The sequence below is a fragment of the Tiliqua scincoides genome, chromosome 1, assembly GCF_035046505.1.
Source record: "Tiliqua scincoides isolate rTilSci1 chromosome 1, rTilSci1.hap2, whole genome shotgun sequence".
Taxonomy (NCBI): Eukaryota; Metazoa; Chordata; class Lepidosauria; order Squamata; family Scincidae; genus Tiliqua; species Tiliqua scincoides.
Window position 1 is genome coordinate 78,442,673 of NC_089821.1, and position 16,489 is coordinate 78,459,161.

Genomic DNA, 16,489 nt, shown 5'->3' on the forward strand with positions numbered 1-16,489 from the left:
AAAACTGAGGGTGGAACACACATTCCGCTAGCACAGTATGCTTCCCGGCTACTGCCAATGGAAGTAGTGAGCAGCTGGGGCCATGTGGTGACAGACCACAGATACCTGCTGCTGGTGGTGGATCCAATGTTTGTGTTGGGTGGCCATTAACACTACCTTAACTCCAGGTAGACCTGGGTTTCCAGTTGAACATGCAGTCTCCATGGCTGCAGTTTGATGGGTGGGTAGACCTGGGCTTCTGCCTGAACTTGGAAGCTAGATCTCCCTGCTGGGTAGACCTGAGCTTCCATTCTGACTCTGCTGCATTGGATGCCCCACCCAGTGGGTGTTCCCCCTTTGCCTGACATTGTTTCCCAAACCCATCTGGCATCCTTCCCTGCTGGCATGACAGTTTGGGGGGGCCACACAACCATGGCCCCCCCCTTTGGATCCATCCCTGCCTGTTTTTAATGTTGTATTTTTAAAGTGTTTGTAAGCCGCCTTGTGTGCCTGTTGGGCAAAAAGGCGGGGTATAAATTAATAAAATAATAATAATAAAATAATAAAGCTACATACGGAGGTGGGGGGAGGCAGATTGAGATGGCAATGGAGACCTGGAAGGGGTGGGTTCAGCAGCAGCTGCACCGGCCAAATCCTGACCCCCTTTCCCAGGTTGATGTGGACTTCTGCTGAAGATATTGCTGGATCCACCAAGGCTTGCTTCAGGCAAGGAAACAATTGTTCCCTTATTCCAAAGAAGCCACTGGAGGCCAAAACTCTGCTGTGGGATTCAGTGGATGCTGTGTTGGCCCACTGCATTCCCATGCAGGGAGCTGCGGTGGATTGGGCTGCCTGGGCATACAATTAGCTCTGATACTAGGGAAAACACTGGAGAATGTGGCCTATTCAAGTTTATCTCTACAACTAGCTTACTGAACTTCCCTTCCCTCCCTCTGAAAAAACCTTATGTATTAAAAAAAAACACTACATATAAAATAATTGCTTACTGCAGTTACTCTCTGTTCCCAGTCATGTTTATCATCCGAGAGAATTTCTCTGATTTTATTTATCGATTCTTCAAGATCTCGGGCTGAATAGATCTGTGAAAAGAGAACAAGCAATGCATATGTTAAGGTACAAGACATGCCTCCTCAATAGGTCAAAGGCTTCCTTTAATGCTCCACTTAAGTTCCTGCTGTTTCTTAAGACCTTACCATACTGATACCCATCATCCATGCCACTTAAAAAAAAAATCTGTATCATATCCTCAGGTTTCCTTCCTCCAGATACAACCCTATATATAATCTTTAGAATACCATCTATTATATTTAATATTACATTATCTTGAGTAGAATGGCAGTGTCAGGTGTGAATTTAAATCAAAAGTTCCAATTCATACACTTGATTACAGGTCTGCCTTTCTTCTTTGTTACATCTCTAAAGGAACATCAAGCAGCTTCTGGGAGCTGAGGAGCCTCAATGATATGCATAAAGATAAAGAAATATCCAAAATTCTTAAAGAATAGTTAGACCACAATTTTTTACAAGTACTTTCACAGATCTTGAATTTCATCTCTAGTCAACTCAGCTTGGGAGTTTGGAATGGTGAATCCGTATTTTTTAAAATCAGTACAAATGCCAAAGTTTAGAAAATGAGCTTCAACTCAAGCCAGAAAGAATCATAGGCATGTGCAAACTTCAATTTGAACTCCTGAATGGGAAACGCAGACAAGGACCCAAATTACATTCCTAATGACAAACATACAGAATACCATGATTGTTAAACAGAAGCAGATCTTTTCTCATGAAGTGTGGTCTTTTGAGTATAAATAAAGACTTGTGATACAGATTCTTAGCTAAAAAACAGAGGGTCTCTGACTACAAATGTACTGTAGTATAAGCTTTGGGGACAACACTTCACCAGCTGCATGGGGTATACTCAGTAGGCAGTATAGAGTAGGCAGAAATCAAGGGCGTCAACAGGAAAAATCAAGTCGTCTAGTCTTGCTACAGACTTAAAAGTGTACACGTATGATTATTTTTTTTCTTCCAGTGCTGCATACTGTTAAATGTATTTTTATTACTGATATTTTTATTGTGTTTTCATAGGTCATGAGCCACCCATCACTGCTCTTCTTGCAGGAGGGGAAAGGCAGGATACAAATATTTAAATAAATAAATCTCATATCTGATGTTTCCTGCAACATACTTAACCTTAGGCACCACATATAAGCACTGTAGAATGCAAATTGTAGTTTAACAATTTACATTACACATATCTGCGTGCGGTGCCTTTTGCAATGAATTTTTAAATTTGTTTTTTACAGTACCATTCTATGCATGTCTACTCAGATGAATGCTCCACTGAGACTTACACCCAAGAAAGAAAGAGAGAGAGAGAGAAATGCAGTTTTATTAATGTGCTAGCCCAGTGGTTCTGGGATCAAACAGTAGGTTGCGATTCAATTTTTGGTTACCCTGAAACTGACAGGACAGATTAGGCTATGTGCATCAACGGTTTAACAAGGTGCTACTTGAGGGGGAGGAGGCAGGGGGAGCACTGTTGCCCAATCACCATTGTAGCCACACCCCTTGGCATTTATAAATCAGGCAACAGACTCTAAAAAGGTTGGAAACCACTATGCTAGTCTGTTTTTAACTGCTTGTTACCTGCCTTGAATGTTCACAGAAAGGCAGTTGATAATTTTTTTTAACAGAACTCATAAAACAGATGAATGAATGAATGAATGAATGAATGAATGAAATATCTGAGGAAAGTCACTTTTGAATAAACCACAACACATTCCAACACATTGCAAATGTCATTCAAATTGTTTTTTTAATAAAGGAGGGCACACTATGTTTTGCCAAATGGTACACAGTCATGATTAACTTTCTGTGGATCATTATTGAGATTTTTACTCCACCTTTCAGCATCTGAAGAAGCTCCCAAAAGCAGCTCACATCAATTCAAATATACAAAAACAATGATAAAACATTAAGTCATTCTCTCTCCTCCTCCTCCTCCTGAGTGCACTTGATGTTTTTATGACCACTGTGAGGAGCACAGTCCAAGCTCTCAAACAGGCACCAGGAGGTAGAGGTGGCAACAGTGGTACTGGTTATGAACCTATATATTCTGTCCTTTAGTGCTTGTTTGCAATATATTTTTAAACTTGCAATCACAGCATTCAGGGTGTGCCCAAAAGAAACACCTGTTTTAACCTTTAAATAAGTGTTTTTAACATTCATATTGCAATTTACCTGAACTGTTGGGACATCTTCAAAAGCTTTAATGAAGTCCTCTTCGTCAACAGCTCCAGCTCCTTCTTTAGTCACTGGCAGATGCAGAAGTGAAAGAGTATTTTTTAAAATGTTTCTTATTAGACAACATTAAAATAAAACAAGAAATGTAACAGATAACCAGACTTATGAAAGCACTGAGAGGAGTTTATGAAGTCATTTTTATCTTGTATCTAAAAGGATACAAAAGACAAGCAAATGCTATGCACAAAGCGGCTGTATTAAAGAATTCATTAAAAGAGCCTGAGAAGATAAGGTATAATATTACCTAAACTAGTGGGATGCCTTTTTTCTTAGAGGATTCAGCCCCATCTATAATTAATGAAAGTGTGGTATTCTTGACAGGGACACATGTAGACAGACAGATGGATCAAAGAGAGCAAGTCTTTAAAACATTAATTAGATAAGGCTATTGTTTGACAAAGACATTCTGAAAGCTTCCTGTAGGTACCATTTGGAAATGTTTTGTGTGGCCAAATCCTTGGCATGTTTGCTCAGATGTCAGTCCCTTTGAATTCAATTATACTTGCAGGCCGGTAAACGTGCTCAGGGTTGCTGCCTTATTTATTTTTCTTTGACCATTTCTACCCAATTTAATTCAAGGGAATAGACTTGGTATATAAAGTAAGTTTGGCTTCACAAATGGTTTGCACCCAGACCAAACCAGGTGTTTGGAATGAAAATATTACTTTCAGGGAGAATATTTATAAAGTGATTCCAAAAATAGGTCAACAAAGGGAGACAGCATGGTGCAGCCATTAGTGTTTCACAATAGGAGCAAGTAGATCCCAGTTCATACTGCCACTCAGCTATGAAGCTCACTGGATGATCTTGGGCCAGTCACTGGCTGTCACCTAACCTATCTCATGGGGTTCTTGTGAGGGTATGAGAAACTATGCACGCTGCCCTGTTTGGAGAAAGGGTAAGATATAAATGGAAAAATGCCTCATATACCTTGAGTCTTTGAGACCAGAGCTGCCGATCCAACTCTACGAGTTGTTCCCATCCCACCTTTTCGGGAGGTCGAAGGAGCCTTTGAAGATGTTGAGGAGCTTGCTGAGGAAGGTCTGTTTCCATCCACAGAATCATCATCATCAAAGTTTTTATCTGCAGAAGAAAAAGAAAGATGAAATCCATGCATTTGTTATTAGGCATTTTTTTCTGTAGGAATGTCCAACAAGACAATGGAACTGCAAACGCATCATGGATTCCAGGATCATTTCCAAACCCATGACTTAATCAATCTTAACTAAGTTCTCAAACTGATGGAACCCTGAACTGCTTGTTCCTTTTCCTCCCCTTTCAGGAAACTGGCAATCATATAGACCTTGTTTTTATAAAACAGATCTGCCTGGCCTCAAATCACTCTGTAACAGTGTATCAAAAATTAACAAATGATAGTTTTTGGAAAATGAGGAAAGGACATTTTTCATAATTTGAAAAGTGAATGCATACAAGGTGCACATGAGGAAACTTTGTCTTGGTCATTCTCTTGACCAAATTAGTTGATTCTATGCCTTGACCAAAGTAGTTAATCGTATTCATGACTATCTTCCAGTTCTTTCAGCTATACTGCTATTGAACATGGCCACATTCACAGGTGATGAGTTTGATAGGATGGCTGTGTAAAGAATGAGGAAAAATCAATCTGCTAGTTTAAAATCTGGCACTTGACAACTTCTCTGTTTGTCTAGGTAGTTAACCTCTTCAGAGGGGCCCCTGCTCCTTCCTTAAGGATGCTTTCCTTAAAGGAAGTATATTTGGTGATACCCCAGAGCATAGCATTCTCAGTTATGCCACCAAAGTTTTGAAATGCTCTACCCAAGCAAGCCTACCAAGGTGGATTTAGAATATTAGTAACATATCTAACCTGTCCAGCATTTGAGAACTATAGATTATTCCTGCCATTAAATACATTAACTTGTACAATATTAACACAAGTTTCATCTCAATGTAGGTTTCATTATGGTTTAGTTTTCATTTTGGATGCTGCCCTGGATGCTTTTCTGACGAAAGTACTGGAATCATATATGGTGGTGGTTGTTTGGTAAGCCCCAGATCATATCACAAACTGGTTTGGAAAGTTTCAAGAGGAGGTTGCTCTGTGGCATGGAGGTAACTGCTTGGGGAAAACTATAACCCCCTTGGGCTCACAGAATTCACACTTTTTTGGCAATAAAACACACATGTGAAGGTTCTGATGAGCCATCAACATTTACTTGCAATGGCCAAGGCATCCATGCCAAATGCACGTTTCAATTCCATCACTGTACTCATGCATGTACTTCCTATTCTGAGTCTGGAAGTCTAAAGTGAACATATGGAGGGGGGGTGGGGGTGGCTCTGAATGAAGCCACTCCCTCAGGCTTTCATTGCTTCCAGGATGCTAACAATGTGAACTGCCATGCTCTGCACAGTCTTGTGCAAGTGATTTACAATGAAATCCGTGGGTCATGGTTTCACATGCAGGATGAAATTCAGTCAAGGAAAGAGAGAAACATCCCCACCTAGTTTTATTTCTGCAATTGTAGTGGGTAAGGTAGGAGTTTCATACCAGTTATATTTTCTTTGAGCCTATTAACAAACAGATATATCTATACACTAAATAATTACAGTAAAACCCATCTTATTATTTAAAAAAAAAAGATAAATGAAAAGCGCAGACACTGCCAAAGCGAAGACTTACTTTAAAGCCCAAAACCCTGCACTACTGCTTCCTTCCTTCAAAAGCACACATCAAGGGTGTGGTTTCTTGTGTTAGTATTAAATGAAGAGCCTTGAGTTATACATTTTTCTTTCAAAAAACACACTCCATTTTTATAATGCATCAGAGAGATAAATTTTTTAAACTAACATTCCAATGTAGAAAAAGCAATTTAAGTCTGAAGGACAAACAGCTTGTATTAGACTAAGAAAGTTACATTTACCTGTACAATGTATTTACCTGTATACTGACAGCTAAACATTTAATTCTCACAATTACCTAGAATAATCTAACACTACATGTCTGCATTTCCCCTTCATTTTCCTATAATCTGACTTGTTCATTTCGAAGACATCATGTCTCTGAACAGCATGTGTGCCAGGCAGAAAGAGAAACAAAGAACAGGATCAAAATCTGATTATGGACTTCAGGAAATGAGATGCAAGCAAACAGATGCATACAGTAAAGAAAACGGATATTCAGCCAATACAACCCCAGTGGGTGCAATTATTGTTAACAAACGTGGATCAGACTCTGCACTCTAGCTACACAATTCATCACTCAATTCAAACTCAAACCTGTTTTACTTTTACCAGATTCCATGGACATAAACCAACACAAAATTGCAATTCCCTGTCCTTAAAATTTATCCATCACTGCTGGATCTTCAGTATTATGTTCACTTAGGATTGATGACAAGCAAGATGCAGCCACATGCCTTGTTTAAAAAGGCCTTTGTCTGCTCACTACTCCCAGTTAAGGAAGGGAAAAAAACGCTTTAAGTCCTCTTCCATTTTTTCCAAACAAAAGGGGAAAAAAACATAAGGAATTTGCTTACAGGTACATATCCTTTTGCAAATAAGCTTCCTCAACATTCCTTCATATTTTCCATCGCGAGCCAAGATGGAACGCTGTCTCATAGACCACTGCTGCTTTCAAGTCCAGGACATAATCAATCCTTGCCCCTTGTATTCATTAACCATGCTGCTTTCGCACACAGAGTAAAATAGCCCAGGCTTCAGCGCAGCTCAGGTGCCTGCAACGTAGACAGTCTAGAGCATCACAGTTGGCCCCAGTACATTTCAGACCTTTCAAGGCTGGAAACTGGCTGGTATTCCAAGACAAGTACAGCACACAATGTAGGAAGGCAGGCAGGCTCTAGGACGGCTTGCTTGGCTGGCGAAAGGAAGTAGCCCAAGTTCATCCCCTGGGAAGGTTAATGGAAGCATCTTAACAGCTGTCATCACTTGTCTGTGACAAATACGTTAGTCATTCGTTTTAAAAACCTACGTCCCTCAGCTCTATATCAGGTGTAAAACTAGAAGAGAACAATACTATGCCAGGAATTCAAGAATCCACATGGGTCTGCACAGGGGTGGGAACGCCAATTACTTCACCCACCCATGAAAAGACATATCAGAATGCTTATAAAATAAGTTCTGTAACAATTTCTGAGTGCACAAAGCATTTCATATGTATTATCTTGATGTTGTCCTCAACTATCCTATAGGTACGTAAGTATTATTATCCCCACAGCACAGATGGGAATGTTAAGACTGGGAGAATGCAATTTTTCTTCGGTCACCTAGTGAGTTTATGGCAGAGGCAAGATTTGAACTAGAAGAGTTCTGATACGCAGCCCAGTCTCTTAGCCACCACTTTATACCACCTCCATGTTTTCAACAATCAAAACATAATCAGTTCCTATAATCAATCAATAATCAAATCAATCAATCGATCAATCAATCAATAATCCTATAATCAAAATCCCAGTGAAGGAAAGGCTAGCCTTGCTTTGTGCAAGGTCTTTTTATAGGCCTTGAGCTACTGCAAGACTTTCATTCATTCATATAAGTTCCATCCCTAATAAATTCATTTATGTAAATTTATTCACATTTTAAATGTAAATTAATTCATTTTTTCCCTGGTCCCTGACTCAGAGAGATGACGTGGCCCTCCTGCCAAAATGTTTGGACATTCCTGGTGTAATCAGAAGTTACAAGGGCTTGAATGGTGGCTGGCCAGACTCTCTCTCTCTCTCTCTCTCTCTCTCTCTCTCTCTCTCTCATCAGGAAGGGCTGCAAATGGCACACTACCTGGAATGGGTAAAATGCACTCCATGCTACCAAAGACACTCAGGGCACAATCCTAACCAGGTCTACTCAGAAGTAAGTCTTATTTTGTTCAATGGGGCTTACTCTCAGGCAAGTGTGGTTAGGATTGCAGCCTTAACCCTCAAGTGACAAAGATGGATCAAGGAGCACTTCATCCTCCTATGCTTTGACAAAATGCACCATTTTCAGACTTCCCTAGTATTGTAACTAAGAAGGTCTTTGTCGTAGTAAATTTTAGGACATGCAGAAGTATTCTAACAATTCTAATATCCCTGTGAGGTTAGTCAGTTTATATGGCACTTTTAAACTAAGATTCTCATATTAATTTTTTCCATATGCATTCTCTTATGATAGGAAGATCTTTTTAATGCCATGACTGGATTTTCCTAAAGCAGTGTTTCTCAAACTGTGGGTCGGGAGACACTAGGTGGGTCGCGAGCCAATTTCAGGTGGGTGCCCGTTCATTTCAATATTTTATTTTTAATACATTAGACTTGATGCTACCATGGCATGTAACTGCATTTAGGGAAATGTGACAGATCTGTACTTTTAACAAGCTACTATGTATATTCTTTTAACAATGATAGTCAATGGGACTTACTCCTGGGTAAGTGTAAGTAGGATTGCAGCCTAGGATTGTTAGAAATCTTCCTTCTTGATGATGTCATTTCTGGGGGGTCCCATCAGATTCTCATCCTAAAAAGTGGGTCCCGGTGCTAAATGTGTGAGAACCACTGCCCTAAAGTATTTTTCAAGCAACATGAAACATGTCAATGATAGTCCATTTACAGTAGTTTTCTACAATTCTAAAAATCATTATCATAAACTCCTTCCCTCATTTTCACCCTTCTGTTTCCTCAGGTAAATATACCCACTTTCTTCCATTGTTTCCTTAAGCACCTGTCCCTCCCTTCTAACTACACAGACACAGGGGCCTCATTCATTACCAGTCAGTGCTGCAAGCAAGCCACAAACTTGATTGCCCAGAGAACTATTTTGAGACTAAGGTAGTCCTGTGGAGCAGCAATGCCAGGGAGATCACATGGAGATGCATCCTGGTAATCTGAGGAGTATGACTGTGTAATTGACATACACAGATCGGAGAGATTATAATTGCACAAACAAATTTATCCCATCAAAACAAGAAAATTGTGTAAATGGTGCTACATGGGAATAAGCCCTGAGTTGCTTGCATGTAAAGAGCAAAAGCAGACAGCTCGTGGTCTTGTTGCTAGGGGAACATCTGTTGGTGAATTTTTTATTTGCTAAAGCTCAAGGGAATTTGCAAGCATGTAAATAGAAGACAATGAATAAGACAAATCCAGCTCACTTTAGCTCAAAATGTTTTTAAGTTTTCATCTGTCACCTAGAGTGATTTTTCTCTGGAAGCATCCACGATGATCTGTTTTTTGATTACACAAAACAAATTACTGGAGCTGATGAATAACTGAGAGTGTTACTATTTTCCATTACTATTTACGTGCACCTTACTGTTCCCTCTCTCCTTCTCTCTCCTTCCCTGGTGTAAACCACAGTTTACATTCATGCCAAAAAAAATGGCTTCCACTTGGCCTGCAAACCTGTCAGGCTCTCAGGGGTAGACAAGAAGAAGGGAATGCACAAGCCCAAGGTGCATTCTAGGTTTACTCAGGTGCAATCCTATCAGCTCCGGGGGGGGGGGAGGCACTCTGGTGCAGGGAGAACCTGGGCAGGATGTGGGTGGGATCAGTGGAACCCAGGACCACCAGATCCTATGCTCCATGTTGGGCCGAAAGCCTGACTCAGAGCTCCTCCAGTCTGCACCAGCCAGAGCTCCTCCAGTCTCTGCCAGCCGGTGCAGGAGACCCATTGTGGTCCCTGTGCCCTTAGTCCTTACAAGGAGGCCTTTGCCAGCCCCGGCAGTAGCTGCCAGGGATAGGATTGGGCGTCACTTAGCACCAAGCCATATTGTGAATGTTATGTCTGATCAGAACCTCTATGTCAGTGGTTCCCAAACTGCGAGTCCAAACTGATCACTCTGTGTCCCTTTACACTGCTAAACAAGGCAGTGTCTCATCACAACAATGAAACAGCTGTAGGTTTGATCACACACAGAGATGCATCAACTCATTTCTGACACTGCTGGAAGATTTAGCATGCAAAACAGGCTGTGCACACTAGTCACCCCCCTGTTTGCCAACAAATGATGGGAAACTGGATGTCTGACTCAAAAGAAAAAGATTGTTTTATTCTATTACAGTTAATTAACATATTTGTAATCCATCTTTCCAAATGCTCAAGGTCACATACACTCTATTTGTATTGAATACACACACAAAACAGAAACAAGAACTAGTAGCATTCCTCCACAGACCAGACTTCAGGTGCACCACAGCACTGCAGTTATCATTTTGCTCTCAAGCTCAGGCCTGCACAGTTTCAACAATAGCTGTGGGTCCTAGGTAAAATAAATCTATCCGAGGTATTGGAAGAAACTACTTTGGCCAAGTCCCCTAACCTTCAGTGGGCTCATTAAAACCTCCCACCAACACACTTGCTCTCCTGCACTGCTGCACAGTTTGATTACATGTGTGCTGTTGCTGCACCATGCCCTTCCAATCTGGCCTAGAAGGAAAGAAGAGGCAACTGATGCAGTAGCAGTGTACACTGGTTCACCACCATTGCATGGTGGGAGAAGATGATAGAAAGGGGAAAAGTAACACTTTGCAGCTGGGCTTTTTCAGTAGGTACATAAAGTCTTGAAGGTAGGATCCAGGTTACAACCTGGGACTATGGGTGGGTCCCAATTCACTACTCTAGCAGTCAACTGGTCAAAGATCTCCACAAACAGGTGGCTTGAAGAAGTATCTTAAAGCTCACGAGGCAGAAGTATTACATTTACTCCTGTATTGTAGAAGGTCAGTCCATAACATCAGTGAAACCACAGAGAAATCCACAGTCTTTGATGCAGTTGTTATAAAATCTTTCACTGAGAAAATCTAAGAGCCCTTGAGGATGACCTCAGTGGGCCGGTTGGTTCTTATCAAAGGTTTATTGCTAAGTAATAAACAGGAATCATGAAACTTGCAGACAGTCACTAGGTTTTCAAACTGCAAATAAGGGCTACATTTCAGAGGTATATTATTTAAATAGCAAGTGCAATTATTATTTAAAGTGCAATTCAGTCATGAATCAATTTGACCTAGACACACTAGCAAGTGTGCTTAGCAGTGTAGCCTTAAAGGCATATGCAGTATCCACATATTAAGGCCCTGAAGATGAGAAGGGACTTCATAGGTCATCTATTTCAACCTTCGGCACTGTAGCAGGGCTAATTAAACCTGCTTATAAATTTCACTCTAGGACTAAGCAGTGAAAAAAGTTTTTTGATCTACACCTTCTCCATCAGACATGTGAACTTCTGTGCTATTTTCACACAAGGGTGTTAATGAGAACCTATTGCACTTGTTATATTTAGTAGTAAGAAAACTCATACTGTGTTGTTTGATTCATCTGCTCCTTAGAAACAGATGGAGAGACAAATTTATGTCTGCACTCTCATTTTAAACTACTTCTTTATACAGCACAGAAAGAAAAAAATGCTTTGCTAACAGATTAAAATAACTTTTGGCAAAGAGACTGAACTGTGCATAATACCCACTTAGAAGTTTCTCTTTTAAATCTCAAGGACTTCAAAACAATAACAAGAACCACCCGGAACTGATACTCAGATTGCCTCAACCAGTTTTAAAGATCAAGTACTTTTCTTCACACTAATTTCTCTATCAAAGAACGTCTGCACAAAGAATTGTGGGGCATGTTCTTTAGCACACCTTCTGCTCATGAACTACCCTGACCTCAGCTTTCTGGACTTCACAAATATTTTGTGTTAATTGAAACAAAATACATCTAACAGTTCTCTGTGGATTCACAGCACATTGCAGAGGAAGAACGGTGCTAGCAGGCATGCTGTCTTCCAAAAAATTGCTATTATTGTTTGTTATTATTGATTGTCTCACTGAGGAGCTACTAAGCTTTGAGGAATCCGAGTGTTCTACGGATCAGTTTGAAAACCACTGAGCTACAGATTGAAAGACTTCATTGATCTACAAGAAAAGGGGGAATAGAGAGAAGACTGAGAAACAAGGGGCTTAACTTTGTTTCAAATCAGAACTACTGTATATAATGGCAGAAAAAGAGAACAGCAACATCAATACAGATTCCGTATTTTGGAAAGGCAACAATGGCCAGAATGAATAGAGAATAGTTAACAGTTTGTCAAACTGAACATACATACACATATATACAGGCATGCGCCACTTAACGACCGCTCGCTTAATGACAGGCTGCATATACGACAGTGGTCAAAGCACCATAAAGATGCTATTAATGAGGCAATCACATCTCCCATAGCCTGCAGCACAGTGTCTGTTTTTACAACAAAGGCAATAGATTGGACTGAATGTTCACTTAATGACCTAATCACATAACAGGGATAGGAGAACGTATCCCTGTCGTTAAGTGGTGCACACCTGTGTGTGTGTATGTATATATCTCAAATAATTAACACATTTTAAAAGTACCCATTATCCTGGCCATTAAGCAGGTCACAGTTTTAATTGCCAGTTAAAATAATTTATGATGATGTTTGTCCATCGTTTAGAACAGGGGTGTCCAAAGTTTTTGGCAGGAGGGCCACATGGTCTCTGTGACACTCTGTCAGGGGCCAGGGGAAAAAAAGAATTAATTTACATTTAAAATTTGAATAAATTTGCATAAGTTTACATAAATGAATATATTAAAGATGAACATATGAATGAATGAAGGTCTTGCAATAGCTCAAGGCCTATAAAAGGCCTTGCATAAAGCAAGGTTGGCCTTTCCTTTGCTGCTGCATCACAGACGTGAAACAGCAAGCAGTGGTGGGAACCCTCATCCCACAGCTCAAACGAGAGGTCAAACAGTCGCCCTCACGTTGACAGCAGTTGCATTGGGCCAGTGCAGACTCCAACAAATCTCCGGAGGGCCAGAGGCTCATTGGAGACTGGGGGCTCCCTGAGGGCCACATTGAGGGGCCTTGAGGGCCTCAAGTGGCCCAGGGACCGGGGTTTGGGCACCCCTGGTTTAGAAGAAGACCTTGACATCTAAGGAGTTGTGGACTGTCCACGGTGTGTCCCCAGGTGACTAATGAGCACGGAATATTCTGCCACATGTCGGGCAGACATGTGGCGGCATCACTGTTGCAGCATTTGCAGCTCTGGCTTTACGGAGTGCACGCTTCTCTTGTGCTATGGTTGTCCTTGTCCAGGATTTCCCAGGTGGTGGTGTCAATATCCATGCGATCGCTTTCCTTGAGACAGCTCACCAAAGAAGAGCTGTTTAGAGATGTGGTGGTCTGGTATCCTTACAACATGACCTGCCCAGCGTGTCTGCGCATTCATCAGCAGTGTGTGAACTGACAGCAGTCCTGCTCTGGAGAGGACCTCTGTGTCTGGCACCCTGTCCTGCCACAGGATCCTCAGAAGTCTGCTGAGGCACGTCGTGTGGAAGTGGTTCAGTTGCCTAGCGTGCCTCCTGTATACAGTCCAAGTCTCACAGGCATACATCAGAGTAGTTAGCACAACTGCTTGGTAGGCTTTAAGCTTTGTAGCAAGGCTTATTCCACGGTAATTCCATACATTGGTCCGCAGTCTGCCGAATTCAGAACTTGCCCTGGCAATTCTGCAGTTGACCTCAATGTCAATTGTCACCATGTGGGAGAGGTTGCTGCAAGGTATGTAAATTGGTCCACTGCTTGCAGCTTTTGTCCCTTTACTATGATGGTGGGCTCTCGGTGTTGGGCCTTTGGAGGTGGCTGGTGCATCACTTTGGTTTTCTTTGTGTTGATGAGGAAACCGAAGTTGTCACATGCTGCTTTGAATTTGTCCATGCTAGCTTGCATTTCCTGTTGCATTCAGCATTCAGGGCATAGTTGTCAGAAAAAGAAGGTCTCGTGGCAGTCTCCTTTATCTTGGTGATAGCCTGGAGTCTACACAGGTTAAACAGTTTCCCATCAGTCCTGTATCTCAGGCTGAATCCCAAGGAACTGTTCTGACATCATGGCTGAAAACATTATACTGAACAGGGTCAGTGCCAGCATGCACCCTTGCTTGACACCAGTTGTGACAGGAAAGGTCTCTGAAGCTTCTCCGTTGTCCAGAACATGAGCCATCATGCCATCGTGGAATTGATGCACCATCAGGATGAATTTGTCAGGCACCCAAACTTCGACACGATGCGCCACAGACCTTCGCGACTGACAGTGTCAAAAGTCTTGGTGAGATCCACAAAGGTGGTGTACAGTTCACGATTTTGCTCTTGACACTTCTCTTGGAGCTGTTGGGTTGCGAAGATCATGTCCACAGTGCCACGTCCTTTACGGAAGCCACGCTGTGTCTCGGGTAGTAGACCCTGTTCCAGGTGGTTAATTAGGCGATTCAGCAACACTCGTGCAAGGATCTAGCCTGCAATGGAGAGCAGTGATATTCCTCTGTAATTATCACAGACTTGTCGATTTCCTTTCCTCTTGTAGAGGTGTACGATGGACGCGTCTTTCAGTTCCTGAGGGATGGATCCTTGATTCCAGAAAGACTGGAATAGCTGAGTGAGTTTATCAACAGCACTGCACCACCATCTTTATAAACTTCCGCTGGGAAATTAACTCCTCCATCAATAACAAAGCGATTGACAGAATGCCCCAGGCGGATATCAACTATAGCCTGGATGTCCCACCATCAGAGACTGAAACCCTGCAGGCCATTAGCCAGTGGTCCAGTGGCAAGGCCCCAGGATCTGACACGAAAATTATATGATAGTATTAGCTATACAGTAATATATACAGCTACATAATATATACAGCTAATATGAGAGAACAGTCATAACATCTCTACACAGAGCGCTATCATGGCCTGAACAAAATTTTACTCCGACAGCAACAAGAATACCTCACGTAGCAAATCCTACAAAAAAGCAGACAAATCCACTATTACAGGAATAGTGAGACAGACATATTAACATTTAATAAAAATGACAACATAATGTTCTCATCAGGTGCCTTCTAGGAAAGATGGTTTAGTGAAAGGATTCTTAAAGTGTGATGCCTTATAATGCCGCTCACAGGGGTGTTGTGGGATATCCCCAGTGGCCCCTTCTCCCAGATAGCACCAAGTCGGACCTCATGGAATCTCCCAAGATCCAAGATGACAGCATCTGTCTGAGCCAGGATGAAGAGGCTACCGGGTCACTGTGACTCAGGTAAACTTGGGAACCACTGATTTCATGTGAAGTCAAACTTTTAAGATTACAGCACTGGATTTTCATGAAGCTAGTGAGACAAATGAATATTCCCTAGGATCCAGAACACATTCTTACAAAGAAGAAAGTGATAGAAGGCGATAGTAGAACCAATTACAATAAGATCATGCTGACACATATTTTGGACACAGTTAATTGTGAAGGAGAAATAAAAAGCATCAGTGGCAGTGTTCTTCCCTGCAATGACAATGAGCTCACCAGAGGCTTTGCATATAAACAAAGAGAACCAGTGGTGTTCATGTCTGTTTTCAGTGGCATACCTAATAATCATGTAGCCCAGTGCCAAGTTAAAAATGTTGTCCCAGAAATGATATCACAACCAAAAGTGACATCATGCCCAGGCTTTTCAAAAGTGAAAATTGAGAGGAACTCACTTCCTTTCCCCTGTAGCTCACCACCCACTTGCTCTGCTGCCCCCCAGTCAGTGGCATAGCTAAGGCTATCTTCTTTGAGCTTGCTACCTGGGGCTCAAAGAAGATTTGTAGCCCCACCAGACAAAATCAAATTTAATTAAGTAAAAAAATTAAAAGTGTGCCCCTGATTGGTTCGAGACACTGTGCTGGGGAGAAGAGGGATGGTTATTCTCCCTCTACTAAATATAAGAGGGGCACCACTTGAAAAAGTGCCTTTTTACCCAGTTAGCAGGGGTAACTGTATTATGATGTATGGAAATGTGAGCTGACTCATATTAACACCTTATTTGTTTAACGTTGTATCATGATAACATGTCATTGCAACATGTCAATAACATGTCGTCTTTGGCTCTCAGAACAATCAGTCTCATAGGTCAGTTTTGAGTTAAGAAAATTCACTTTTTGTTCCATAAGGCAGTTGTGTTTTCATGTTCTGGTTAATTGGCCATAATTTTTGATAGAATACAGATATTCCAATGCAGTTTGCTTCATTGCATTTTGCATTAAATTACCTTTCCAATGATATATAACATGATGGTATTATTCATATACAAGTGCAGCCTATTTATCTACAGATTTTTTATCTTTGGATTTGTCTCAACCCTAATGGGGTGGGGGAACTGACAGTCACACACACACCTTTG

General features: G+C 41.4%; 1 protein-coding gene across 6 annotated transcripts in view; it reads right to left on the minus strand.

Annotated features, from left to right (window-relative positions):
* Positions 1-16,489, minus strand: part of CLASP1 (cytoplasmic linker associated protein 1) — a 213,446-nt gene that overhangs the window by 112,767 nt on the left and 84,190 nt on the right. For 5 of the 6 annotated variants that reach the window (XM_066611749.1, XM_066611747.1, XM_066611748.1 and 2 more), the window contains exons 9-11: positions 4,237-4,389; positions 3,244-3,317; positions 987-1,079 (exon numbers count right to left, since the gene is read on the minus strand). In XM_066611749.1, the coding sequence (XP_066467846.1) occupies positions 987-1,079; positions 3,244-3,317; positions 4,237-4,389 (320 nt within the window). Of the gene's footprint in view, positions 1-986; positions 1,080-3,243; positions 3,318-4,236; positions 4,390-6,824; positions 7,089-16,489 lie in introns of those variants that run through there. The other variant, XM_066611750.1, reaches the window with a different exon arrangement.